Here is a 27,817-nt window from a genome sequence, read left to right on the forward strand (position 1 = left end):
TGGCATTAGCCCTCTGGGGGATGCAAAGACAGTGCGGAGACAGTGAGGCAGTAGTCTATAAATGTATTTATTAATGCATGCGATGCGAGACGGTGCTATGTCTTCGCAAAAAGGGTATGGCGTGATGTGATAGTGAAAGATATGGGAATGAAATGAGACCAGCTATACTTGATCTACTGCCTTCGCCAGGTCAACTCGAAAACTGCATCGCCGTTGGACTCATCACGGTGGATGTACCATTGGCGAACTTGGTTGCCGTCTGTGACTGAGTCGGCCATTAGATAGCTGACTTTTCCATCGTCTTTCTCGCGCAAGGGCCCGAGTTCATGCATGAAGGCTTCACGGTTGGCGCCATGGTCCCCATCCCAGGTCAACTCCATTGAGTGATCATCCAGGCTGAGTTCTTTGCTGTACTTGGTGATCGAAAACCCGTTGGTCAGAGTCCAGCCATCTGCAAAGCGGAATTTGCGCAGAAGACAAGAGTCGCCGCATACTTCAGAGACTTGGCTTAGTTTGGTCATATCGGTGTGGAACCAGCTCTTCCAGTGGTGGACAGACAGGGGTAGCGGCCTGGCCGCTTCGAAGAAGCCAGAGGCGTCGCCGCGGAAATCCAGTTGCCGCAGTCGGTGGTCGATGGTCAACGATGCGTCTGAGTACTGATACACGCACAGGGAAATCCGGCGATCGCCCGTGTACACCATCTGCTGGCAAGCGTCGAAAACCTCGGGTTTGCTGAGCTGCTCGATCAAAGGCCGAGATAGGAAAACGCCAGCGCCTCCGAATCCCATAAGCCCAAATAAGCCGATCTGCGCCACGCTTTCCGACACTCCGCCGACATACATTTGTTGGGTGTGATCGTAGTGCTCAAAAGCCTCCACTAGAGCGGAGATTGAGAGGAAAAATGTGTCGTCATCAATGATGCAACTCCAACGGGTCTCCTCCCGCAGGTTGTGAGCCAAGTGCGAAACCAGCGAGAAGTACCGAGTCTGGTATTCCTCGCCGCTCTCTGTCACAAACAGTTGAATCCCAAGCCGTTCGGCCTTGGCAAGGACCTCCGGCACCCGCCGATCGGGCTCAATCAGTGCGAAGATGCGGACTCCGGTATTACCGGCCCAGTGAGTAAAGGCATCCAGAGACTCGTTTAATCTGTCCAACGTAGTGGCGACACCGAAATCGAAGTGTGACGCGTCAACGTGTTCAACAGGGCGCGGGACTTGTAAGGTGAGCGGGGTGGCGATCGAGCAGTCGCTCTGCAATGGTTCCGCGTTCTCGAGAGCCCTCCAGCCGATCGAATGCTTATCGAACAAGGGAGTCTCAAGAACCTGGGTTAAGGGCGGGTTCGTCGGCGCCTGCACTGCGATCACTTCCCGACGCACATACTTAAACAACTTCTTGACGCCAAGGCGTTCTAGAACATCGAGATCGGGCTCGCACCCGACTTTCGAAGTAACCGTGATGTTTTCTGCAAGAGGCGACTGTGCGGTGATATCGGCAACGGTTTTTGCAGTATCTGAAGCCGCTTGCACTATATCCTGCTCCAATTTATGGTGGTTGATCCGTGGACCGATGAAGAAAAGGAGTGTGCCGATCAGACACGCGGCGGCGAGAAAGCGAGGTAGCTTTTTCTTCCAAACCCACGATGAACTCATGGGGCTTCTATCTCGAAGATTCATTTTCGTCGACATGATACAGAAAAAACGTAAGATGGGCTCGTCTGGTTCAAGGCGGATGAAGTTACGACACTATCGCATGCGCATCGCGAGCGCTCGATGTGGCAACGAGGGGCGACGAGGGGCGACGAGGTGAAGCGGCAAAGAGGTAGCGAGCGGAAGATATTAAACCTATGAAAAGACCAATATCCAGATAAAGAGACTGAAGCGAGAGTATGAAGTGGGAGAAAATAGAACGGATAGAGGAGAAATTCGGTGGACGGGATGGGGTCAAAGATAAAAAAGGTGCAAGCAAGACGAGCACCGGCCAGTCCAGATGCAGGTGGGAGGGTACGTAAAGGGGCCGGGGGGGCTCGATCCACTCCACTGGACGTACGGAGTGGGAGTAGTATTATTGTTGCTTTATGCTTTCTTTTTTTCCTGGCCTGCAATGCTTGACTCGCTAGATGGGCTGGAGCCGCGCGTCAGATTCTTAATCCTGAAATCAACCTTCCACTTGGTGCTGATCCATCTTTCTACGTTATATCGCGGCTGGGTTCAGCTAGTTTGCCAGCGCCCGCCTTGTGAACCGGGGTGAAGTCATCAGCAGGTATGATCCTTATTGGAGCGTTGAAAATGATCAAAGACTTGGTAAGACTTGGTTTGACTTGAACTGATGGCAGTCAAACCCCAACCACAGAATCACTTCCGAACACGGACGAGTTACAGCGTTGATGACGCGTATGAGGCGATCCTGGTCGGAGGCGGCTGGCTGCGACCCACGAATCCTTGGCGGTTGGTTGGAGCTGCCGAACTGGTATGCTTGCTAGCATATGATCCTGGTCGTAGCAATCGGTGTGAGTGGTTGTGATGCAAGTGTTCAAAAATGCAAATAAATAATCAGCACGGAATCTCCATCTAGTGTCAGCCCGGTCCGTACCGATGGCATAATAGAGGATTATATCGACAGGGAATATGCTATCGACAGGGTATAGGCGATCTTTCCATATCATTCCATCCTCTCGAAGCGGCAAAAGGTCACATGCTCCAGCGCAGGGTCTCATCTGCGTAAGGCTATCCCATCTCCGTTGGCTTCTATTAATGGAGACGGCAAGGCGAAGAGGAAACCCCCAAGAGTCGGATCTGAGACACGAACAGGATTCTTACTGTGTACGGAGCACGGTGGAGAAGTGTCTTTGGAGTCCTCTGAGTACAGAATCTCCAACGTACGGGGCATTCTTGCTCTGTCTAAAAGTGGTGCTGCTCCCCCGCACAATGGAGTCTCTGTTTTACCTACGGAGAGTAAGTACAGAGTAGATCAGATGGTTTTACGCTCGCTGCTCCGGCTTCACATGGCTCCATCTGATAATCCCGATATTCCCGCACTTGTGTGTGCCCCTCTTGTTCGACTGGCTTCACATCTCAAGTTTTGTCATAGTTGTGCAACGAGTCTTTCAAAGTCGTGAGAAAACCATACCGCCGTAAATCCGCGCCTCCTAGATTGCTGCTAGCGGGATGATAAAGAGGGAAGATAAAAAAGATCGAACCAATACCAGAATCTACCGAAGATCTTCAGGTTGGAGTTATCTAGATTTGATGCCTTGTGGCCTAAGGCACTAAGTAGTTAGACTGTTATTAATAATCCAGTCAACTGTAAAGTACGGCAGCGCCTAGCAACCAACTGCGCCGAAGGATCCAAAATGGGAAGCGGTACATATTTGCCCAAATGCCCAGGGGCGGTGGTGTTAACAGTTCCATGAGAATATTGGATCTAGCGAGTTTGACATAGACGCTACATGGGATCATCGACAATTTGAAGATCTCTGATATAGTGTCCCGCCTCGGGCAAGCATTCCTCTCTTAGGCCAGTTGCGTCCACACCGCGAAACGCACGAATCACCATGTCCACGCAGTCCTTAAGCTCGCTCCTCTCCAGAGCGTCCATTGATGACCATGAAGAAGTCCTCCGCTCGTGTGATGCTGCCTTAGCGAAGTCGAGGTCCGATATCCAAGCCCAGCATGTCAAGGTGGTTGCTTTGTTGAAACTCGATCGGTACGAAGACTGTCTACGTGCTTTCGAGGAAGGCGGGGATATTCTGAAAAAGAAGGCGGCATTGGAATACGGTTATGCTCTCTATAAGACTGGGCACCCCGAGACTGCCATTGATGTGGTTTCAAGCCTGGCCGGCGACCGGGGTGCACGGCATCTGGAAGCCCAGGCTGTATGTTCTCCGAATCTTTTGTGTGGATGTGCGGTTAACCATCATTTTTCCGGATTAGACATACCGGGCTGAGAAGTTCCGTCGTACGGCGGAGATATACCAAGGACTTTCTCGGGAGTCAGCGCCAACGGCGAACGAGGAGAACGATCTACGAATCAACAGCTGGGCCACGGATGCACAACTGCAGTGGAAAGGCCACCCCGAGTCTGTTCGCCATACAAGGCCTACGAGAGACGACCTGGAGGCGTTTGAGACGGTCTACAATGCGGCATGTCTAAGTATTGCGAAAGGCGAATTCGACCAAGCCGGACTGCTCCTGAAGCGCGCCAAAGGTCTGTGCCAGCCAAGCGCAGATATTGAAATCGCAGCTGACCGGTCTTTACAGAACTCTGCCGCACCTCAGAAGACCTTACCCCTGAAGACAGAGATGCTGAATTGCTTCCAATCGCTGTGCAGCAGCTATACGTTCTGATTTGTCAGGGCAAGTCGGCAGAGGCTGAGTCCATCCTGGAGGAGATCTCAATCAAAGAGTATGTCGATCTCAAATTGCGGTTGAACAATAGCTTACTCAGCCAACAGTATCTCCGAATTATCCACAAAACGAATTGGTCAGAACAACGCCGCGATCGCTCGCGGGACCACGGCGAATCCATATGCCCTGTACAAAGCGCTCCACGAAGTACCCGACTCAACGGATAACGACAAATTGTTTGACTATCAGTACAATGTCATGACAGGTAACCTTCATGCCGTCGATCTCCTGGTTCACAAATACGACGGCATAATCCGATCCACTTCCAAGGCTCTGTCGCAAGCCCCATACCCGTCTACAGAAGCTAGCACAAACCTGTTGTCAGTTTACAATGTAGCAGCACGGGCCAAGGGTGAGACAGGAACACCAGCACTAAAGGCAATCCTTTCTGCAGTGGAGAGACGGCCAAAGGACATTGGGTTGGTCCTCACCGCCGTGCAACTCTACGTGAACCTGGGCAATACCACTTCCGCCATCGTGATCTTGGAGAAGACCCTTCAGCTTCTTGACGAGTCCATTTCCGAGCAGGACAAGGAGATCCGCTTCAACCCCGGTTTACTCAGTGTACTTATTGCCTTGTACAAACGTGAGGGCCGGAAGACTCAGATCAAAGCCGAATTGGCCAAAGCTGCGACGTTCTGGAGTGGCCAAGCCGCCCAACCAACGTCACTGCTCCGGGCAGCGGGTGCGTCTCTTCTGCACTCTTCACTTGCATCGGATACATCCCAGGCCGCGGAGTTGTTCAATTCCCTGTATGAGAAGACGCCAGACGATCTCTTCGCTGTTGCCGGCTACGTAGCCTCACATGCAGCCATTGATTACTCCCAAGTCGAAGCGCAAGCAAAATATCTCCCATCCGTTGACGACCTGATCTCAGATGTTGACGTTGCCGCTCTCGAAACTGCAGGTATTGCCCCGTCATCCTCTATCACTGCCGCTGCTGCCGCGGCAATCGCGGGAGCGAGGAAGCGGCCTGCTCTCAATAAGGACCGTGCTGCGAAGCGAGTCCGAAAGTCCCGACTCCCCAAAGATTATGATCCGAGCAAGACAGCTGACCCGGAACGTTGGCTGCCGCTCCGTGACCGGGCAACCTACCGACCTAGAGGGAGGAAAGGCAAGCAACGGGCTGCAGAGCGTACGCAAGGAGGTGTGGTCAGTGAGAAATCTGAAGAGACTACGCCGTCTGGGCAGCAGCAGCAGCAAAAGCCCCAAGCCGGGGGTTCTAGTCAAAAGAAGAAGAAGAAGGGGAAGCGGTAGTTGGTGGTATATTCCAGTTAGTCCAATAGATAAGCCAGGTGCATCTAGCACATACTTCTTGACGCGGCACGGCATCAGCTCTACTATAACCGTGTACAATAGTCTAGCGTATAGAATTTGTCTATAAGAGCGACTGAAATGAATATTACCCAGTCTATAAGAGCGACTGAAATGAATATTACCCAACTAACACTTCCAACTCCAAGCAAGACCTAATCTAACCAAGCGGAGTGCGGATCGTCCCACATTGCTTATTGTACTGGTCGAATATTGTCTGAAACAACTTGATGTCTTGTAGCGAATCTCTCGCCGTTGTCTTTGCCTGCTTCCCCTCAACTAGGTATGCATACAGCGCCTTCAATTCTTCCTGGTACGCCTCCTCCCATGTACTCACCGTCTCTGTCTGCATCAACCCACCGCGCTCATCTGCCCTCTCAACAACAACGCGAACCGGCTGCGCCCGCGCATACGGCAAATCATAATGAATAGTGACGGTCTTGTTATGCCCATACACCGCCAGCTGCGCATCACATCGTGGCACGCAATCCGTCCCAGTTTCGTACATGAGCGTAAACGGGCGTCGGCCGTGGCCTGCACCGCCAACGCTGCCGTTGTAGTGGAACAGCGCTGAGTAGAACGGCTCATTTACCGAGATATTTGAGATCGCATCTGGATAGCCGAGCGTGTCTCGCATCAAACCGAGGTCGTGGCAGCCCAGCGAGGCAAGAAAGCGACTGAGGGCGATGCGCTCGCGACTCGGTTGTTCATCTTTACCAAAGACCTCTTCCATAAGGTCGTGGAGGCGCGCTGCTCGGTCTTCATCCTCCTCCTCCTTCTCCTTCTCCTCCTCCCCCAGGACCCCTTCCTTACAACCGTTACCGAGCTCGGGCTCGTCATTCGAAACAACCCTTGAGCTCGTCACCGTATGCGCAACATGCGGCCCGGCGATCATACTCAACCGTGCATAATGAATCCTCTCTAGCTCCGCCACCTCTTTCTTGAACACACTTTCAAAGCAAGGCGCGTACCGCCTTGCACAGGCTACAAAAACGCGCGCCCCGTTCGGCGCGTCTTTCTCTGCGTCAAGGATCCGCTTTGCGGATGGGATGCTCAAGCTCACGGGGTTCTCAACCATAACGTGCTTGCCGGCTTGGAGGGCGGCGATTGTGTAGAGTTCGTGGTACTCGTTCGGCATGAAATTCAGAATAAGCGATATACTGGGGTTGGTAAGGATGGCGTTCGGTGTGACCGCCCGTTCTTTGTCGGATTGCGCGGTGGAGCTCGGGATGTAGAATGCAGATATTGTATAAAGATTGGAAAGCGCGTTCAGTGCTGGTAGGTATATGGTTTGGACGGGGTGCGGGCCTGCTGCTAGGATGCCCACGTTGAGACAAGTAGGCTGAGAATGAGAGGCCATCTTGGTAGTTGGTGGCTCTCTCCAGTCTGATGGTCTGGGTATCTGATGCGTATATAGGTATGTACGTGGAGTCTAGTGTGAGACTGGAACTGGTAGGTAGCCAGGATAATTTGAGCTCCAGCGAACACTTCTGAGCACTGCGAAGCACTGCTGAGCACTAGCCAAAATTCAGCTTGCGCAGCTGACTGTGGTTGACAAACTGGAGAAGCCAGAAGGCAGGAGCAGAGGCGGTCGTAGTCAGGGCAAGCAAGGGATAGCAGTTCCTATAGAGAATGCGGCGTAAAGCGTGTCAAGTCCGAAAATACTATTTCGACTTCTGACATGAATCATCTCTACAGACTCTTATATTCGGGGATTATTTCCAGCCATGACATCAGATGTCACCTACTGACTTGGAACCTTTGGGCATCTGCCGGAGACATATTTTCTTTTTTTTTATTTGCTTCTACGGTCTGTAGATCTACGTATCGGATAGGCTTATGCCACCAGCTGTCAGCAACCCCAACCTCAAGGACGGCTTAAGTTAATGCAGTAATGATGGTATTGACGGAGTATTGATACATACGAGGTGTTCGTTGTTGGCTAGAGTTATTATACCGGCTATGCTCTGTATAGCATACCGGCAATTACAGTACTGCGCTCAATTTGGACCATGCCGCATGACCATCTGTCCTTGATGTCATGATACCACGCGATTCAGCCTTAAGAGTGGCACCAATGTGGCTGATTCCTCGTTAGCTTCAACGGCGTACCTTGGAGAGGTTGCCCAGCTGAGGCAGTGTTGAGTGCTCGTACCTCACGACCAAACCAGGTATGGGTGGAGCTGTTCCTGCCTGGAACTGCTTGGACCTGGATCCGCTGCTCAGCCTTCGACCGCATCAACACCGTCACTAGACTCACTTCTGCTTCTCCCGGTATTTATTATCCTTTTGCCTTTTCGCGTCCTTTCCATCCGTTCCTTCCCCTTTCCATCGTTAATTCATCTCAGCCACTGTCAATTCAAGATGGGAGTAAGTCTGCCTTCTCGCCCCCTCATATCCCAGTCATATAATACCTGCTATTGCCCCGCGTCTCGCTGTCTACCTACCCCGTTACGTGGTACTTTCGCAGAGTCAACGAGACAAGAGATAAGACACACCAAACAGAGAGCTTTCAGCTAACTGCAGCACTTTTGCATCGTGACAGTTCGCATCGAAGATCGCTAACGCTCAAATGTCCACTTCCAACTCTGGAGGCGTCTATGGAGGAGCGCCTCCCGCCGGCTACACGGGCGGTCCTCCTACTGGCGCTGGTTCTCAGGCTGGTGGATATGTAAGTCAGAAGAATGTTGATGCCTTGCCAAGCTGCCGCTTCATGCCCCTCTTTGGCGCCGTTCCCGTAGTTCGAGCTCTTAGCTAATGGCACGATTACGTCTTCAGCAGCCGCAGCAAGCACCTCAACAACAGCAGCCGCCGCAGCAATATCAGGCTTATCCTGGTGGATCGGTAAGCCGTTCCTCTTCTTTGATCCATTTTTTTCTCTTTGATCTTTCTTTGTCGAGTGTTGTGATCTCGCTTCTCCCTGTCGCTTGGTTATTTACGCGTGTTTGTCCTCCGCTCCCGTCGCACCCGCAGCTGCCCCTCATCGATCCCATTAACACTTTCGTCATCCCATCTCTCTTCCTTTCCAGTCCTCTTCCTCTCCTTTGCCGTCCGAAAACATGTCTCGACCGTACTCCAATCAAGGCTACCCTCCTCCTGCCGGGCCGCCTCCCCAGCTGCGTCCGGGTCAACCTCCCTCGCCATACCCGCCGGGCCCCTCGCCGCAGCAGCAACAGCAGCAGCAGCAATACCAGGCTTATCCCCCAGTCCCGCCGAACAAGCCATCGCCATCGCCTGCTTACTCGGGGGCTCCTCAAACATACTCGCCTGCGCCATATTCGCCCCATACCCCTCATCCTCAATCTTATTCTCCGGCGCCGCCCCAAAATTACTCGCAGCCCCCGCCTCCTCAGCCCTACGGAGCGCCCGGCCCCGGCCCGAACTATCCCCCGCCTCAGCCTCATGTATACCTTGCCCTCACGCTTGCTATGCTTGTCTACTTCTTATTGTTGATTTCTTTGGTTTTCTGGTAATGGGAGTAAGCTAACACGTATCATCTAGGCCTCCGGTTATCCGCCTCAGAATGCACCTTACCCGCCCGGTCCTCCTGGCCCGCCGCGTGCTCAAGCCCCGGGAGGGCAGTACGGTCCTCCCGGCGGCGCGGGCGGCGCTGCTGGACCTGCGACCCAGCAGCAGCTTGACGCCTACCGCCAACTCCTGATCTCCACGATCCAAGAGAAGAACCTTCAGCACTTTTACCCTCCTGATAAACTGGACAGACTCGTGCAAGGCCTCTCTCGAGATGGACCCGCCAAGGTCAACAGAATCGTGAATGAGTTTGCCCTGCCTACCGAGATAGCTATGGATGTCATCAAACTTTCGCTCTATGACATTGTCCTCTACGTTGACGATAGCGGCTCAATCGAGTTCGAGGAGAAGGGCGTAAGAAAAGAGCAATTGAAGCAGATTCTTGGTATCGTTGCAACTATTGCGTCTACCTTTGATGAGGATGGCATCAGTCTTCGCTTCATGAACAACGACTTCATGCAAAACAACATTCGCAGCGCCCAGGATGTGGAACAGATTATTTCCAACATCCGATTCTCCGGCATGACGCCTCTAGGTTCCGCTCTGAGATCCAAGGTGCTTGATCCCATGGTAGTGGGTCCAGCCAGAGCAGGCCGCCTGCAAAAGCCGGTTCTCGTCATCACTATCACCGATGGTCAGCCCGCTGGAGAACCTCTGGACTCTGTGGCTCAGGGAATTCGCTATGCTGTTGATGAGGTTTCGAGATCCCCATTTGGACGTGGTGCGGTTGCCTTCCAGTTCTCGCAGGTCGGAAACGACACCAAGGCTCGGGACTTCCTCGGCAGTCTCGACAACGACCCTAGCATTGGTGGCCTGATCGACTGCACCTCCAACTTTGAAGTAGAGCAGGACGAGTGAGTGCCTCCCGTCATATATCCACATTGAATGAATGAGTATTGATGGGCGGTAATAGGATGTCCCGTGCTAATCCACCTGTGCACCTGACTCGTGAGCTGTGGTGCGCGAAACTCATGCTCGGCTCTATCGATTCCTCGTACGATACCAAGGACGAGAGGGGCAGTGGCCCATCTGGTGCTCCTCCTGGGCCTCCTCCCGGCCAGTACGGCGGCTATGGTCAGTCAGGACCGGGATACGGCTCATCCGCGCCATACAATCCCGGCCAGCAACAGCCGTACAGCCCTGCTTATCCCCCGCACAGCCAAGCGCCTGGAGGCTATGCACAACCGCCTCCCCAAGGTCAGTACGGCGGCTATGGCCAACCGGGCCAGGGATATGGCTCGCCCGCGCCCTACAGCTCCGGACAACAACAGGGGTATGGCTCTGCTCCTTACCCTCCGAGCAGCCAAGCGCCTGGAGGCTATGGCCAACCACAATATGGACAACGTCCCGGAGGATCCCAGCCTGGTTATCCCGGCCAACAGCCTCCATACGGACAGCAGCCGAGGTATTAAGTGGTGTAGGAAGAGAATACTCGAAGGAACGGTTTAATGGCCTGCTGTATCCTTTATGATGACTTTTGCGTGTTTTTGTGTCCATTTATGCCCGTTCTGTACCTGGTAAATCGCAAAAGGAGGCAAGGGATACGGAAGTATGTCTCGGACGCAAAACTATCGCGTTGCTAATCATGACCCTTCAATGAAAATGCTATGATGACTTTTAGATTGAGGCTCTCCTACGACTTTAGTCAAGGAGGAATGGCGTACGACAGGCTACAAGTACGGAAAACTATGCACATGCTAAGATTGGTGAGGATGGTGCCTAAAGTGATACTACCTTAATCACTTAGCTCCCACATCCGAAGGTGTGGATCGCGGATATGGTGTAGAAGCTCGAGGGCGTTCAAGGTTGGGCGGGTAGATCACGTTCAGATAGGGTAAGCCGCTGTATTTAGTTTCACCTCTTGTCAAGTCTCGTCAAACAGTGCGTCCAAATCATAGCTCATCAAGGTACCATCCTGATCCATTGAATGCTTATACCATTTCGTTCCCAATTAATGCTATGCCTAGCTGACTTAGGGGAGCGTCAGCAGCTCGTATAGGCGAAGGGCAGTGTTCTACCATTCTCGCCGCACGAGATTCCACACCTCAACCTGCCTCCTAACCTTTCTCTATCGTGCGTTGTCTTTCTCACTTCAAGACTATCTCCTCTTCCGTTCACTCACCTTCAAATATCATTTTTCAAGTTGTTCCTACTCTTAATAGTGATGCGGTCAAACCAGGTACACACAGTAGTTGCTCGTCTAACACATCAAGTTCATACTAACTTCACATAACGATATCCTCCAGAACTCATTATGTGCATTTTCCGAATGAACCTGAGTGAAGATATTGTCGTTTTTCGAAGGAGAGGGTCTATCAGAAGACTTTGTGCCGGAGCTGTCGGAGAGTGAGGACGAAACACATGGACATTAGGAAACCGTGACTACGATCGAGCTTGGCTTAACCCGCGTGCAGAGTAAAAAGGGAAGTATGTCCATGAATCACCATGCCGGATGATAAGTGCAAGACTAATAAATATCATAGTGGTTCAAGCTCGGCCAATAGTTCACAGTGGCCTTCTCCGCCCTATCGTCGAATCGAAGCCCTCCAAGACTCACTCATTGAAGCAAATCTCGGATATGTGTGCTAGATGCATGAGATATGTGTTGGACACCGGTCGAGAAGCATTACCTGAGCTCTCGGACAAATGTCGAAACATGATCCCAGCCAGGAAGGCAAATGGAAAGAGTCGGGGCCAGACTAGAAAATGAAGGAAGCAAAGTACGCGGCTAGAGACCGACCAATCCACCCATGGTGGTTCTGAACGGGCCTGATAACCTCCTAAACGAAACGAACGTTCGATATCGTTGATACGTTAGAAGGCGCACGTCGGTGACCATGTTGACAACATCGCAATCGTCCCCCGAACTTGGATATTCAAGAGATGAAGCGAAAGCCAAAGCCGTCCCATGGAATATATCTTCACTTTTCTCATCCAACATGTCCCGTCTACACGAGCAAACAAGTATATGGACGCATATCTTCGTCGTCCAAGACCGAAGAGATAAGCGGAAAAACACCGGTGGCAATCCTAACCTGAGCGGAAGTTTCTCCGACGCCAAGCAGTTGTGCTCCGCTTGCCACTTACGAGCGCGAACTCACTTGGGGCTAACGGACTTCTAGCTTCCTTCCACGGATTTCAAGATTCGACGGATCGCAAACTCTAGTCACCATCGAATTAAGGTGGCAGCGAACAGCTGACGCGTAGCAAGAGCGAGGGTTGGTGGACGAATAATGATTTAGTAGCATGCGGGACGAGACCCTGGAGGCTGTGCAGATGTCTGGCCCGGTGGACCACTCGAATACTGCTTAATTATAGCAGCCTTGCGAGTTGCGACAGTCCTCGGGCGAAGTCTGTCTCTCATGCCGCAATACTGTCTTGGAGGGATTTTTCGGCCGCAGTCCGTATTTTCCTGAGATCTACTACTCCGTGCGGAGTAGATAGTGATACTAGTGCTGTAGGGCTGTGCTTTGAGTATAGCTAAAATGTAATATGGCGTCTGTTCTGCCCTGTCAGAACCGTTGATGTATGTACCTAGGAACGCAGGAGGCCTCCACTTCGCCATCCAAAGAGGATTGGCGGCGTTGCGCCATCTGGTCCAAATCCAACTTCCAACTTCCAAGATCCAGCCCCGACTGGGGTTACGTTGCCCCCCAGCCCGGCCCTGCCTCAGTCGTGTCTCAACAATCCCTATTCAACTTTGGGCTATCCTTCTTCCCCGTCTTTTCTTCCTCTTCCATTCTCCTGTAAATTTTTTCTTTTTTTATTGTCGTATATACGATCGTTGCTGCTGAGATTTCTTCCATATCGTCGACGTGGACGGAGGTCGATCAACGTTGCTGTTTTCGGACTTTTTTTGTTCTGTGCCTGACCGACTGCAAACGTGCTTCCTGCGAAGACCCAGGTTCTTCTCGCTCTCTGCGTTTTGTCCCCTCACACGGTCTTGTATATTTTCTGTACATACTCCTTCTCTTCTCTCTTGCACGTCACAGAGTATCCCCTCTTTCGCTCTGAAAGATGAGTTCGGTTGCCTGCCTAACGTCATAACGCCCCGCCGATCAGCGTCTTGTACGACCGACCACTTGACTATTACTCCGGGCTGGAGTCGAAAAAGGATTCAATTTGAAGGATAGAAGGGAAAGGAGGGTCATATTTCTCACTTTTCGGTACAGGGAGCAATTGACATTGCCATGTCACAACCGAACAGAGTGCCAGATTCAACCCAGAATCGGAGTCCCCAACAACCGCGAATCTCTCTAGAACAGCCATCGAGTCCCTCCGATACGACGCCACAGATTCCTCGGCGCCCACCCCAAGCTTCGAGAAGCCATTCACTGCGTATAGCCGCCCCAGGACGAACCTCGCTTTCTCCCTCACGAACACTTTCGGATTCAGGAAGGAGGTTATCGCAGCAACATGTCCGTTTCTCAGTTGATTTGGAGCGTCCAATCCTGGAAGGAAACACACAGGCTTCATGGGAACAAGGCCGGCGACCGTCGTCTAGAGGACTCTCGATAAATACGAGTATCGCGAATACTCAACCCCTATCGTCTGTTACCTCTCCTGATGCCAACCGTGCGCCGAGCTCGACTCTGTCACCGCGCTCAACGCTCTCTCCCACGTCCCCGCAGAGTCCAGATACCGTTGGCCGCTCTCGATCCCGAAACCGCGGATACTCGTTGCGTCGAACAATCTTTGCGAAAAATATCGAGTCGCAGTCGGCTCCTCCGTCACCTGTTGAGCTAGGGGATATTGCGAAGACGGAATCGGAGGTTGCAGAGCAAGAAGTTCCCGCAGCGTCGGCATCCGGGACATCGGAGGCAAAACTGAGTGAGAATGAGAAGTTGGAGGTAAACGTTGCGCAAAAGTCAACTTCTGCTTCGACTTCTACGGAGAATGGGCTTAGTGTGTATTCCTCTGAGCAAACAGATCTCAAAGAAGGGAGGAATTTGTCTACGAGTTTATCTTACGATCGATGGCTCAAAAGGAAAGCGACCATTACCACTCTGCAACTTCGTGCTGAGAATTTCCTCGAGACGATCCGCAAAAGCATTCTCCGAATCAAGACCATTCCGCCGAGCAAAGATGGCCGTCATATTGATCTTGACCCAACGCGGACAGAAGTCCTGATCGATGAGCGGACAGGAAAGCCATATGTCGAAAACTGGATTCGTTCGAGTCGCTACAGTTTATGGAGCTTTTTTCCCCGCCAGTTCTTCGCGCAATTCACCAAACTAGCAAACTTTTATTTCCTCGTTGTTGCAATTCTACAAATGATCCCTGGTTTGAGCACGACAGGTAAATTCACTACTATTGTACCTCTTTTAATTTTTGTTGGAATCTCGATGGGCAAAGAAGGGTTCGATGATTGGCGCCGGTATCGACTGGACAAGGAAGAAAATAACCGTTTCGCCCACGTGCTTCGACCCGGCGCAAACGTGCTATCCCGTTCTGTCACTGGTGACAGCGGATCTACCTCGAGTGAGTCGCAGGACTGGGCTATGATTAAGTGGAACGAAATTAAGGTTGGCGATGTGATTCGCCTGGAGCGTGATCAGCCTGTACCTGCAGATATGGTCTTGCTTCACGCAGATGGGCCGAACTGTACCGCCTACGTGGAGACCATGGCTTTGGATGGGGAGACCAATCTTAAAACCAAGCAGCCGTGCCACTCTGTGGCAAAGGTATGTGGAACGGTGGAAGGTATTTGCAGCAGTTCAATACACTTTGCTGTAGAAGATCCTAACCTTGATCTCTACAAATTCGATGGAAACGTGACGGTGGCTGCTGGAGAGAAGACGCCGCTGACAAACAATGAAATACTCTACCGCGGCAGTGTCCTTCGCAACACTGAACGGGCAGTGGGCATGGTCATTTACACGGGCGAGGAATGCAAGATCCGCATGAATGCAAACAAAAATCCTCGCATCAAGATGCCCTCTCTCCAAGGCAAGGTCAACCGAGTCGTCATGCTCATTGTGGTTTTGGTGGTAATGCTGGCTGGTGCCTGTACCATTGCCTACAAGTACTGGTCACAAGACGTGGAAAGCCATGCCTGGTACCTCGAGGACGCCAACGTGAGTTATGGCCCTGTTTTCACCTCTTTCCTCATCATGTTCAATACGATGATTCCGATTTCGCTCTATGTGAGTATGGAAATTGTCAAGGTGGCTCAAATGCTCATGCTCAACGGCGATATCGACATGTATGATCCCGAGTCTGACACACCGCTTGAAGCCCGGACTTCGACGATCAATGAGGAACTCGGCCAAGTCAGCTATATCTTCTCAGACAAAACTGGAACGTTGACAAACAATAGCATGCGTTTCCGTAAGATGAGCGTGGCTGGGACCGCATGGTTTCATGACTTGGATCTGCTTGACGAGGCTGCTCAGGAAGGTGATCGGGAGAAGCTTATCCATAAAAAACGAAGCGTCAAAGGCAAAAAAGCTGTAGCTCGACAATCGAATGTCTCCGAGGTTCAACGGTCTCTGGCTAGACCGTCCATGTCAACCTATGATGGGGCTCGCAAGGAAGGGCTATCTGTGCCGAACACTCGCACGACCGATATGCTTAAATACATTCAGCGCAAGCCGTATACGGTCTTTGCCCGCAAAGCCAAGATGTTCATCCTGGCAATGGCTCTCTGCCATACGTGTCTCCCGGAAGAGGACGATTCTGGAAACACAACCTTCCAAGCGGCCTCGCCAGACGAGCTCGCTCTGGTCACGGCTGCTCGAGAGCTAGGGTATATCGTCCATGACCGGCAACCGAATACACTGACTGTCAGAACATTTCCCAACGGACAGGATCAAGAGCCTGTAGATGAAGTCTACGAGATTCTAGATGTGATCGAATTTTCTAGCGCTCGAAAACGCATGTCAGTCGTGGTGCGGATGCCTGACCGACGAATTTGCCTGTTCTGCAAAGGTGCCGACAGCGTCTTAATGAAACTCTTGAAGCGAGCTGCCCTTGCACAGGAAAAAGTCAATGAAATTGAGCGCCGCGCAAGCAAGCGAAAGGCTGCAGAGGCTAGTGAGGTCATCAGGCGGAACAGCGAGCACCACAACCGTAAAGATAGTGGCGTGCGCAACAGTTTCAGTCGTCCAAGTATGTCGCATCGTCGCTCTAGCGTTTCAGGTAGGCACGCGTCCACATTGAGAGACAGCATTGATGTCTGGCTTCGTGATCGGGAGACAGATGGCGGACTCCTGCACAGGAATAGCGACGTCGAGTATTACAGCCCCAGGCCTTCCGCGCAGTTGGGACGGCAATCTACCACGTTCTCTGATTCGGGAAGTTCCGTTCATGACGATGAAGAAGAGGATTTGGTCGAGGAGGCGCTGGTTGTTGACGAAGCTGCTGTTTTCGAGCGCTGCTTCCAGCATCTGAATGACTTTGCTACTGAGGGGTTGCGGACGCTTCTATATGCCCACCGATTCTTAGACGAGGCCACATATGCGGAGTGGAGATGCGCTTATCAAGAAGCTACAACTAGTCTTGTCAATCGGCAGGAACGGATTGAACAGGTCGGCCAGCAAATTGAGCAACAGCTCGAATTGACCGGTGCCACAGCGATCGAAGATAAGCTCCAGAAGGGCGTGCCAGAGGCAATTGACAAGCTACGCCGAGCGAGTATTAAGCTGTGGATGCTTACTGGCGACAAACGGGAGACGGCGATCAATGTTGGTCATTCATGCCGCTTGGTCAAGGATTACTCTAGCCTTGTGATTCTGGATCAAGAAATGGGCAATGTGGAAGAGTCCATTGCGAATTTGACAAGTGGCATATTGAACAAAACAGTTGCTCACTCCGTGGTTGTGGTCGATGGACAGACGCTCTCGATGATTGAAGGGGACGAGACCCTTCGCGCCGCCTTTTTCAAACTTGCCATTCTTGTCGATTCGGTGATTTGCTGCCGTGCCAGTCCGAAGCAGAAAGCTTTCCTGGTTAAGTCAATTCGCCGGCAGGTGCAAGATTCGGTGACACTGGCGATCGGCGACGGCGCTAATGATATCGCTATGATCCAAGAGGCTCACGTGGGTATTGGCATCACGGGTAAAGAAGGACTTCAGGCTGCACGTATTTCCGATTACTCGATTGCTCAGTTCAGATTCTTGCTGAAATTGCTTTTGGTTCACGGTCGGTGGAACTACATGCGAGCATGCAAGTACACTCTCGGAACGTTCTGGAAGGAAATGCTCTTCTATCTTACTCAAGCCTTGTATCAGCGATGGAACGGATACACCGGTACGAGTTTGTATGAGCCCTGGAGTCTTAGCATGTTCAACACTCTCTTTACCTCGCTCGCCGTCATCTTCTTAGGCATTTTCACTAAGGATCTCTCCGCATCGACCCTCCTCGCCGTCCCGGAACTCTACACCAAAGGCCAGCGCAGCGAGGGCTTCAACATCCGCCTCTACCTTGGCTGGACATTCATAGCTACGTGCGAAGCGATGCTTGTCTATTTTGTCATGTACGGTCTTTTCGGCAACGTCCTCTTCACCACAGGCAACATCAACGATATTTTCTCCGCGGGTCTTCTAACCTTCTCCGCCTGCGTGATCATCATCAACACGAAACTACAGGTTCTCGAAGTCCATAATAAAACATACCTCTCCCTAGCGGTCTTCATCATCTCTGTCGGCGGCTGGTTCCTCTGGAACATGATTCTCTCCAGACAATACGACTTCAAATCGGGTGACGGCATTTACCATGTCCCCGGCAACTTCCTCCTCCACTCTGGTCACGATCTCTCATTCTGGGTTGTACTACTTATAACAGTTACCGCGGTCATCATCTTCGAAATTATCGTCGCCTCCCTCCGCGCGAATATTTTCCCGACTGATGTCGACGTCTTCCAGGAATACGAGAAGGATCTGGATATCAGGAAACGCTTTGAAGAGGCCGCTGCCTCAGAGCTGCAGCAGGGATGGGACCATGGCAAGAAGAAATCAAGCTTCGAAATCGCCCGCGAGGAAGCGGAGATGGAGGCGCGCGAGAGACAGGTTGCTGAGCTCCTGGCTAGGCCGAGGGTTATGAGCGATGCGGCTAAGAACGATTCTTCGCGCGGCGTTGGTGTTTATGTCGAGTCTGCAAGTGAGTCTGCATCTGCGTCTGCCTCTGCGCTTGGCGACAATCAAGATCAAAGTACTGGTGCTGGTGTCGGCGCTGAGTCTTCTGCGCCAAGACGCTCGATGGAGATTCATGAGCTGTTCTCGAAGGGGTTCGGGGCATTAAAAAAGGGACAGTTGAGGTGATTTCCTCTCTCTTCTTCCCTTTCCCTCTGACTAGATGTATCTTGTCCTGTTTTGATGCATTTGTGTTTCTATTGGCGTTTAAACGTATACCCCCGGTGTTCATCCGTCGTCGCTCATTCACGTTGATTTGTAGTCGCATTTGTGTCTGAGCCTGTTGAGTGAGTTGAGTTGTGTCGGCTAGTTCTAGCTCATTATACCCGCTTGATGCCTAGGTAGTCAATGTATTGTAGGACGTCATGGGAACAATGAATGATGAATGCACTATAAATACCGGACGCGTCTAGAGAGTATGGTAGACATATTATAGCTGCCTCAAATTCAAGGAAGTTTCAAGTCGCCGATATATATAATGAAGGTACCTCCTTTTTAGTGTATGCTATGCATAACGAACCGAGGTTTTCATCGTGAATCTGGAAGATTCCGGTAGCCTGTATATAGGTACTCAATGTAGAGGCAGGAAAAAAGTAGCTTGAACTGGTTCTACTTAATAAAATAGTGCTTATAGAGAGTGATGGAGGAAACTGTAGAGGTAGTCGTGGCAGAGCAGGTAGTTATATCAGCGCCAAGGCCTCATAAGAAATGGTTAAATCCAGGATGACCATGGATATGTACATATAGTCCCACGTTCGGGCAGTGGCGGCCCGCACTGGCGTTCAGACTTTATTGAGTCGAACTCGAGCAAGTAGTATGGAGTACGAAGCAGACACCCAGAAGCTACGTTTTTCGAATCTTCAAGGCGTTGCGCAACGTGCTGTGGTTTATTCTCCTTACGAGACCCACCCTAATTCATGCTTAGTCTTCCCAATTTGGTGTGTGCGCCAGTAATCAGAGACGTCTAGGAAGGCGCTCTTTGTAAGACATGTGCAGAATCCAGGTATCACAGCAGTGCGAGCACGCTATTTAAACGAGTTAGGTACTAGTAATATATAGGAACACGGCCTTGTCTCTTCATCATTCCTACCTTACCTGCCTTCTTGTCACGAGTCATGAGTAGTCAAGGCAGTGGAGACTTGGACCTAAAGACGCAAGCGCGTCTCAGTTTGAGCATTTAGTCAATCTTAGACCTGGTTAAAACGCTGCTAAAGAGTTGGAGCACGCAAACAGTGCTTAGTCGTGCCGCTACAGTTCACACCACGCGGCGACCCGGACTAGTACGGTTCATCAACTTCCTTGCTCTTCACTGCTGAGCCACTGTTATGGCCTCGACCTTGTGCTAGAAGGAACGGTTCCAGCAGCCTAGAAGGTACACGGAGTGCCCAGTGGACTTTTGAATAGAGCAAAGTCCACACGGCTATAAGGATACGGTGCGGCTGAGATGGGTGAGATTCAATATTAGGATATCCACCATATTGCTATGGAGGGTCTGAACGGCCGCTTCTCGTACAGTAGTAGCAGTAGTAGCGGCATGCTCAATATGCCCTAAATAATGCCTACTCTCCACCAAGACGACTCAGCACGCTGAACGTGTTCAGATAAAAGCGCGAACACCCTTTCGTGAAATCATAATATCTAAAAGAGAAAAGACATACATACCTGCATTCAAAATGGTCGGCATTATAGATACTAAGCCCATTGTTGTCATCGCATGTCCGCCAGAAAATGGACACACGCATCCCCTTATACCCCATGCCGCACACTTGGTCAAGCAAGGCCACATCGTACACTTCATTGCAGGCACCGAGTCAGAATATGCCATACGTCAATCCGGCGCAGTCTTCCACCTCCTTCGCCGCGACTGGCCGCCCGGCATGTTGGAGAAGATGATGACTTTCCCCGATCCTACGCAGCGGTTCAACTACGCGCTCAGTGCTGTTTTTGTCGACCTGACCCCAGTAGCCATGAAGGTGTTACAGGACGTTCTCGAGGAGATTCGCGAAGAGTACCCAGAGCATGAGGTTGTTATCGTCGAGGAGTTCGCATCCGCAGGGGTGTGGCCGTTTGTGCTAGGAGCGCCGCTACCGAAAGGGTATACCCGGTTCCCCAAGGTGATCACTTTTTCGACCCTGCCATTTGCCGGCTCCAGCGTGGACACCGCGCCGTTCAGACCGGGGCTACCGCCAGATTCGAGTGCCGAAGGCCGTGCTCGCAATGCGGCTCTGTATGAATCCTTCAGGCAATCCGAGCTAGAGCTGACTGGGCATGCCAATGCCGTCTATCAGAGGCTTGGTGCGACAAGGAAGGCACCGGGCTACCTGTTGGACCTTTGGGCCACCGGGGCAGACCTCACAGTGCAGCCTTGTAGCCCGAGCCTGGAGTATCCGCGAAGCGACCTGTCGCCCAAGGTTCGATTCATTGGCGGTACTCCTCGCGCAGAGGTCAGCCCGGAACTGGTGCTGCCTGAATGGTGGGGTGAGCTATTGGATGCGAAGACAGGAGAGTCAGCCAAGAAGATTGTGTTCGTATCTCAGGGTACGGTTATGGTAGACTACAGTATGCTTTTGATTCCGACTATTACGGCATTGGCCGATCGAGAGGACTGCATGGTCATCGGTGTCCTGGGACAGAGAGGCGCAAAACTAAACAATGTCATGCTACCGGCGAATGCAAAGGTCGTGGACTATCTGCTGTATGCAGCGATTCTCCCCTATGTCGATGTGTTCATTAACAACGGGGGATACGGAGGGTTCATGCAGGGTGTTATGCATGGAGTGCCTATGGTCCTAGCTGGAGTTGAATGTAAGTTTCCTCTATCTGTTCTGGAATTTGGCTGTCAGATCACTTACGACTGCTGTGGTCTAGTGGACAAAGCCGAAGTGTCGATGCGGGGAGAATGGGCTGGGATTGCGATAAACCTGCGGACAAGCACGCCCAGTGCTGACGCCATTCGGGATGGAGTGGACAGGATACTTGGAGACAGCAGCTTCAAGGCTCGCTGCGTGAAGGTTCAGCGTGAGAATGAGGAGCTCGACTGCCGGGCTCAATTGGAACGTCTGATCTCAGAAATTGTATGACTAATGCACGATATAGAGCCGGATGCCGAGAAATTCCAAAAAAGGCAATGGGAGTAATCTCGGTTTGAGAACCGCCGATATCGTTAGTCCACGCTGTCAGATCTCGTAAAATATCTCCAGTTTGGGCTAGACCAGGCGGAATATTCGTTATAGCCCACGGTCAAACAAGAATATGAACTCTTGTACTACTCTCGGCTCTGAGGGGTCTCTTTTGTAGTATGTAGAGACTCATCGGTGGGTTTGTGAGCCGACGACCCGTGCCCCCGGCCCCCCCACCAAGTCGAATATAGAGAGCGCGATGCTCTTTTCGCTACCGTCTATTTGCAATCTCAAGGTCCGCTTACCCATACTGAAACCATCCGCGCCGCCACTCTCCGAATTGTTTCGCTCCAATTGGCGTGAGCTTGGAATAGGTGGCGTGAGTAAATAACGCCGCTGACGAGCCCAGTCCCCATGTTCACATGTGGAAAAGATTCGAATTCTATGAACTAATGGCAGCCCCGGCCGACTACAGTGTAAGCAGTATCATCCGCATACACACCACGACTGGAAATCCAGTGCGCGTTCCTGTATTGGCTAGCATTGGTTAGCAATGGCAGATCGTCGCCGTTTGATTGACGTTCCATTTCCGTCAACAGCTGATATAGCTGATATCGCACAGAGATACGCTGTTGTTCATGGTGTATATCAGTTGGAGATAAATACCTTTCCCTCTCAACCCTCGTGCGATACTGAAGTGAACCGCATCGACAGAGTCGTAAGGGTATATTCACCGTGATTGCATGGACGGCGGCATCACATGCCGACCATTTCACGAAACTTGCGAACTATGACTCCAAGATGCACAGTGCCATAGCCCAGTGGAGGCCTCGAATGAAGTAGATTCTATCGATACTCAAAGCCGGCTCAGCCTGGTCCATCGCAACTTGCGGAAACAAACGTATGTTGTTTGAAGATATCGACAGGCAGCAAGGAATATTCAGAAAGAGGAAGGATCTTCTAATGCCCCGATGTATGTAGGCAGTTGCCCGACAATGGTATGGTGTAGGAATCTTGTCGGTTGGAGAAGACTGGAAGATTGGAACCATCTGAACTGACAGCCTTTTGGTGACATCAACCCCCTCGGTTTCCTGCGATTACTGATAAATCCACTATCTTCGACGTTAAATAGAGGCCGGGAGTAATCAAATCCATAGCGGCCACTGAGTTGATAGACTTTTGTTCTCATGAGGATATCGTGAACCTGGTTCACAACTGCCACCCCACCGTCCAATTGAATATAGGCCGTATTTATTTTTTAGACCAAGGATGCGATCACGAGATGATCTCGGAGGGAACACGGCCCCAGTGGGCCAACGGCCAAGTATGTATCGAGCAAAGTGGCTTCAGTCGCACTCGCGACGTGGCTGCGATCACTGCTGCTGAATCCTCAGCTTAGGGCACAAGATATTGGACTGTCGACCGGGGCCTTGGGTTTGCCGATGTGATTCGAGCAGAACCGCCAAGGTTTCACCCAGCTTGGCTGTTTTATGTTGATTGCATCAGCAGGATCCCGGGAGCCTAAGATCGTGACCCGGAGAAAGAGCATCGCGCCGCTCCACCTGGATCCGGAGAGACGCTCCGTTTTAATTTATATCGAAGACAACATCCGATGAACTGGTTTGAGCCGGCGATCTGGGTTTGAATGGAGATGATCTGATCGATCCTCTCGTGGTATCAGCTGAGCCAGCGACAAGATGCTGCCCTGGCTTAATAGCGGTCGACTGCATCTCTCCGGGTGCGGATGCGTCTCCAACTTGTGAAACATCTTCTGCTGACGCTGCCTTCCTCTCAGGCAAAGGAGTGCGCCAAACTTGGTGATAGAAGGACGTATCGGAGTGATGCTGTGCCTGTACCTTGCAGTTGCTCTGAATCCGTCGGATGCCGACCGTCCAGCCCAGCCAATCAATGGAGTACAAGTGTGCACGGACCTGTTCTATTCTTATTTTCCAATCCTGCCCAGTGCCATAGTGCCAGTGTTTTTCAAGTACCAAGGTTGAATCCAGGTACCCGCATCCCCTTTGACTGGTCACTAGGCTGGATACGGAGTAGCAGATAGTAGCCGGGACAGCCAGCGCCAGATGCGGTGCTCTGATCCTATCATCCTGAAAGCCTTGGATTCAACTCATCGGTAAGGTATTCGCCTGCCACCGGCTTGATACTTTCTACTCTGTATACCTTACCGCGTGGCTGGCGGTCAGGCATCCTCTGTACAGACCCCGTACAGCAAGCTTTGGGCAGGTAATTTTGACCTACCGTAGACGGTTAGACTGCAAACCCCATCCGCCGATACCGACTCCAGTCGCGAGACTTGCGACTATCCTGGCATCCGAATTCCGTGGGCGACTGTGGACGGTGGAACTGTGCGTCCCAACCGCTAACCCACAACAGGACTCTCTGTAGTTACTCCGTCCAGTTCAACCATGCTTCCTCGTGCGTGGAGTCGCCAACTGTGGACAGAACCGAACTGTTGCTCTTGGCCCCTGACGTCCCAGACTTCGGCCTCGCATGCCCCTTCCGACTACTGAAGACTGAAGCAGTTTGGATGCGCGCGTATCAGCGTATCATCTGAAACATCTTGGAACAGGTCTATGTCAGAACGATGCCAGGTCGATGCGGACCTTTGCCCGGGTTTTGTTTCTTTTCTGACTGCTCATGCGATGTAGATAGTTTCCCGGTAGTGGGTGGATTATTGTTGACTCCATTACTGAATCAGGAAACTGGACGCTCAGAGAACACGACACTAGACGCCACTTGGGGGTTGGACGCTGGATTTTGCAGCATGGCTTGAGTGGGATGTCCGCATCAAGACGAATCCCGTCAAGGCTGACCGTTGGGGGCCTGGAAGTTGGGGATGCCCGCTCGTCGTGCACAGAGGTTAGGTTAGGCTCCTAACAGGAAGAGCAAGAGTCATCGGGGTCGGGGAGCATACGGTACTGAGTAAGGAGATGCAGCTGATGCAGCTGATGCAGGGGCCACGTCGACGCCATTGGCTGACGGAATCGAGTGTTATCCAGCAAACGATGTGTTGGAACTGCGGGTGATTGTCTGAGGATGAGTTCTCATGAGAGACGATCAGATGGCATGATCTTGAAGATCTGAAGAGCAAGAAGGTTGACATAGAGCCAGAGCAGTCTGGGTATACAGATGCTGCGACCGAGACTAACGAGTGCTCGTAGCCTCACTCCGTATTCCGTAGTCCATCGTGTGGGTTTACGATTACACTGCGCTTACCGTACCAATGATCCCCGGACTATACCCCTTCGGGCGGCGCAGCCCATCCCTGCTGACAACTACGACTGGTCACTGAGCACTCCCCCGACCCAGTCAACACCACGAGCGCTGAGTTCTGGCCGACTCGCCCACTTCCTCTCCTTTCTCCCCTTCCCTCTCCAACCCGTCTTCTCACATCGTTGTGTTTTTCTTCATCGTCGCTCTTTTGACCTTTACATTCTTTTTTTTTTATCTTGGGTTTTCCAGTTCCACTCTTTTACTGGACGATTCCAGCCCACTCTTTTCGCGTACCTTAGGACGGGTGATTTCGCTAGTCTATCCACCAGACAGACATTCGTCGTATAGCAATCTGATGCTCCTTGGACCTCCAATCTCGAATCACTCCTTCTAGACGCGAAGAGCTATCTTCTATTCGTCAGTAGAGCTGCCTAGGCCAGCTACGTCTTCTTTTGACACTTTCTACCACTTCAACGCTTCTGTGACGGCGCTCACCGGTCAGCTTTGCGTCTGGGTAGTCAGTCCCAGCCAAAGCGCTTCCATTCCTTTGATTAGACACGAACCCTCTGGCGCTTGACGCACTGGAGATATTTCAGACCATCCACGACTGTCGGCCGGATCGTCATCTCTACCCTTTCCCTCGTCAGCCAGTACCAATCCTGGCCATATCTCCTTTACTCCGCTTTCACTCTTCACTCGATCCCTGCAAACATGTCTTCGATAGACACTCCCGCCCCGTCGACCGTGTCGACTTCCGCGACTGCGGCGTCCCACCCAACCACGTCGCCCTCATCGGCCACCTCAACCCCTTCCCCGTCCACTTCGAGTGCCACCACTGCTCCCTCGACATCAGCTCGACGTCCGCAGCGGAAGAGCACCCTTACGCAGCAGCAGAAGAATAATAAGCGTCAACGGGCGACACAGGACCAGCTAGTACTTCTGGAGATGGAATTCAACAAGAATCCTACCCCGACGGCTGCCACGCGAGAAAGAATCGCCCAGGAAATCAACATGACTGAGCGCTCAGTTCAGATCTGGTTTCAAAATAGGCGCGTAACTAATTACCTTGTCTTTTGTTCTATACTAACAGAGGTTACAGGCGCGCAAAGATCAAGATGCTTGCGAAGAAGAGCATCGAGACCGGCGAGGGCTGCGATTCAATCCCCGAGTCAATGCGCCAGTACTTAGCCATGCAATTCGATCCCAGCAAACCTGGTGCGCGAGACCCCTTTGGCCGGACTGGCGGATATGGAGCAAATGGTGCATACCCTAATGAGCCAACACCTACAGGCAAAGTTGGTGCGTACTGACTTAACTGCCCGAGACAATCAAGAACGCTTGTGCTGACGCTTCAATAGTGATCCATCACTTTACCTGTCGATCCCTGACAATTGGCAGTTGGAGGCGGATCGGACAAAATGCCATGGACCTGGTTGTTTTCTACTCTCCCGAGAAGGCGTGCATGACCTACTATATCAACAACGATGCAGCCGGATACAAAATCGAATATCCCTTCTCCTACATCAAAAACATTACACTGGAGTCGGGTGATCAAGGACCGCAGCCCAACGGTGCGCCTCCACGGCCTACTGGTCTAGTCGTTGAATTGAACCGACCGCCCCTCTTCTACATGGATTCCTCCAACTCGGGTGGTTTCTACCAGTGCGGCGACTTTACGGAAGACCAACAAGCTAGCTCGGTAATGATTCATCGCCTTGGGGGACATCCCAAGGTTCTGAGCGTTCAACTTGCAAAATTGGTGTCTCTGGAGTCTTTCCAGAACCGTCTTGCGTATGGCAACTTCCCGACAAACAACTCTATGTCGCCGCCTTTCATTCAACGCCCAGCTTCGCAGCCAAATCAATTCGCCCCTGCTTTTATGAGTATGTATGCGGAGAACCCGGCCGTGATGAACCTCCAGGCCGCCCGTGGGCACAAGCGTCAAAGAAGCCGCTCCGTTCCCGTGGCTATCGATTTCTCTGCATTAGGAGCGCCGATGACCCAGTTCAGCATGCCGCAAGCTCAACAATTCAGCCAGGCTGATTCGGGCATATACGCGCCTATACCCCAGTCGACACACTCGCTTGCTGCGAACCTCCGCATTGATACCTCTTCTGGATATGCCTTCGACCCGCGTGCGCACCCCATGTCGGCTACTACAACTGCGTCCCCGTCCGATTTCGCTAGCCCTGCCCTGTTTAGTGCAGGGCCCCAAGGAGATTCGACTCCGGTAGGAAGTGTAGGAGCTCAGTTTACTTTGCCCTATGTCTCGCCCGCTGTGGACTCAGGTGTATCCACTCAAGCAGCTTCCCCATACTCGAATGTAAGCCACGTTGATCCTATGATCGCGAACCATTCGCCTCCTTTGACAAATATGTCGCATACACCGCATGACGTGTACGGCATGGGAAGCGAACACCAACCCAGTTACACAGAGGAAGGTATGCCAATGGGCGGCGGGATGTACAAACACATGAACTTTTCGTCAGTGCCTACTACAGTGGGCCTCGAAGGCAATGCATTTGACTTACCGATGCACTCCATGTCTGGGCATGCTTCGCCCGGCGCCCAGGGTGACTATCAAGGCATAGCACTGGAAAATGTTGATCCGAATGTTTTGACTCCCGGCTCTTGAGTGCTGATTGAGCTCATTCCATTTGTTTTTTTTTTTTCCCTACTCACGCTATCCTTATCGGGTTGTCGTTCCTGGAAAACGGAACAACCAGAGCGCCTCGCGTCCCGGAACTGACCGGCTAGCATCATTTATTGAAGCAATTCCATCTATTATGGAAATATCGGCTATGTGCTGATACTTCGTCTTTTGGCGAAGAGGGATATATCTCTGTTTGCGACATATGTTCCGAACATATTCAATTTTTTTTTTTCTCATTGTATTAATATCCTTCTACTTCGCGGCCGGCCCTTAGCGATTTTTTAAAGCCCACTCAGTGGCATTTCTTATCTATCTTTCTTTCTTATTTTTCTCCTCTTCTGTTTACCATTTTGCCTTTTGCCCTTGCCCTTGGCCTTTTTCTTTTTCTTTTTTTTTTTTTTTTTTCTCTTTTTCCCTTTTCCTGGTCGGGCATTTAAC

The 27,817-nt window shown here is 51.7% G+C and overlaps 8 protein-coding genes across 8 annotated transcripts; 6 read left to right on the forward strand and 2 right to left on the reverse strand.

Moving 5' to 3' along the window:
* Positions 1 to 173: 173 nt before the first annotated feature.
* On the reverse strand, positions 174 to 1,649 carry BDW70DRAFT_157143 (glycosyltransferase family 31 protein; the record flags this gene model as incomplete). Its single annotated transcript, XM_073740304.1, has 1 exon — positions 174 to 1,649. One exon carries the CDS (start codon positions 1,647 to 1,649, stop codon positions 174 to 176), a length of 1,476 nt encoding a protein of 491 aa, XP_073598824.1.
* Positions 1,650 to 1,835: 186 nt separating this feature from the next.
* BDW70DRAFT_115157 (uncharacterized protein) lies at positions 1,836 to 2,289 on the forward strand. The gene has a single exon (XM_073734627.1). The coding sequence runs from the start codon at positions 1,987 to 1,989 to the stop codon at positions 2,245 to 2,247; it is 261 nt and encodes an 86-aa protein (XP_073598825.1). The 5' UTR covers positions 1,836 to 1,986; the 3' UTR covers positions 2,248 to 2,289.
* A 1,119-nt stretch (positions 2,290 to 3,408) lies between these two features.
* Positions 3,409 to 5,800, forward strand: BDW70DRAFT_130189 (signal recognition particle subunit SRP72). Its single transcript, XM_073735756.1, has 4 exons — positions 3,409 to 3,871; positions 3,930 to 4,203; positions 4,257 to 4,401; positions 4,451 to 5,800. Exons 1-4 carry the CDS (start codon positions 3,551 to 3,553, stop codon positions 5,658 to 5,660), a joined length of 1,950 nt encoding a protein of 649 aa, XP_073598826.1. The 5' UTR covers positions 3,409 to 3,550; the 3' UTR covers positions 5,661 to 5,800.
* Positions 5,780 to 7,447, reverse strand: BDW70DRAFT_130190 (uncharacterized protein). The gene has a single exon (XM_073735757.1). It carries the CDS (start codon positions 7,075 to 7,077, stop codon positions 5,878 to 5,880), a length of 1,200 nt encoding a protein of 399 aa, XP_073598827.1. The 5' UTR covers positions 7,078 to 7,447; the 3' UTR covers positions 5,780 to 5,877.
* Positions 7,448 to 7,829: 382 nt separating this feature from the next.
* rfeF (putative transcription factor RfeF) lies at positions 7,830 to 11,157 on the forward strand. The gene is made up of 5 exons (XM_073735758.1): positions 7,830 to 8,087; positions 8,263 to 8,388; positions 8,496 to 8,561; positions 9,219 to 10,099; positions 10,159 to 11,157. Exons 1-5 carry the CDS (start codon positions 8,082 to 8,084, stop codon positions 10,655 to 10,657), a joined length of 1,578 nt encoding a protein of 525 aa, XP_073598828.1. The 5' UTR covers positions 7,830 to 8,081; the 3' UTR covers positions 10,658 to 11,157.
* A 1,848-nt stretch (positions 11,158 to 13,005) lies between these two features.
* Positions 13,006 to 18,984, forward strand: BDW70DRAFT_130197 (aminophospholipid-translocating P4-type ATPase DNF3). Its single transcript, XM_073735759.1, has 5 exons — positions 13,006 to 15,644; positions 15,687 to 17,990; positions 18,030 to 18,360; positions 18,397 to 18,409; positions 18,449 to 18,984. Exons 1-5 carry the CDS (start codon positions 13,436 to 13,438, stop codon positions 18,503 to 18,505), a joined length of 4,914 nt encoding a protein of 1,637 aa, XP_073598829.1. The 5' UTR covers positions 13,006 to 13,435; the 3' UTR covers positions 18,506 to 18,984.
* A 1,120-nt stretch (positions 18,985 to 20,104) lies between these two features.
* Positions 20,105 to 21,179, forward strand: BDW70DRAFT_148043 (glycosyltransferase; the record flags this gene model as incomplete). Its single annotated transcript, XM_073738806.1, has 3 exons — positions 20,105 to 20,251; positions 20,293 to 21,128; positions 21,170 to 21,179. 3 exons carry the CDS (start codon positions 20,105 to 20,107, stop codon positions 21,177 to 21,179), a joined length of 993 nt encoding a protein of 330 aa, XP_073598830.1.
* Positions 21,180 to 24,707: 3,528 nt separating this feature from the next.
* BDW70DRAFT_130201 (homeobox domain-containing protein) lies at positions 24,708 to 27,767 on the forward strand. The gene is made up of 3 exons (XM_073735760.1): positions 24,708 to 25,775; positions 25,826 to 26,025; positions 26,085 to 27,767. Exons 1-3 carry the CDS (start codon positions 25,438 to 25,440, stop codon positions 27,359 to 27,361), a joined length of 1,815 nt encoding a protein of 604 aa, XP_073598831.1. The 5' UTR covers positions 24,708 to 25,437; the 3' UTR covers positions 27,362 to 27,767.
* The last annotated feature ends 50 nt before the right edge of the window (positions 27,768 to 27,817 follow it).

The sequence above is a fragment of the Aspergillus foveolatus genome (genome assembly GCF_047715535.1).
Source record: "Aspergillus foveolatus strain CBS 279.81 unplaced genomic scaffold BDW70scaffold_8, whole genome shotgun sequence".
Taxonomy (NCBI): Eukaryota; Fungi; Ascomycota; class Eurotiomycetes; order Eurotiales; family Aspergillaceae; genus Aspergillus; species Aspergillus foveolatus.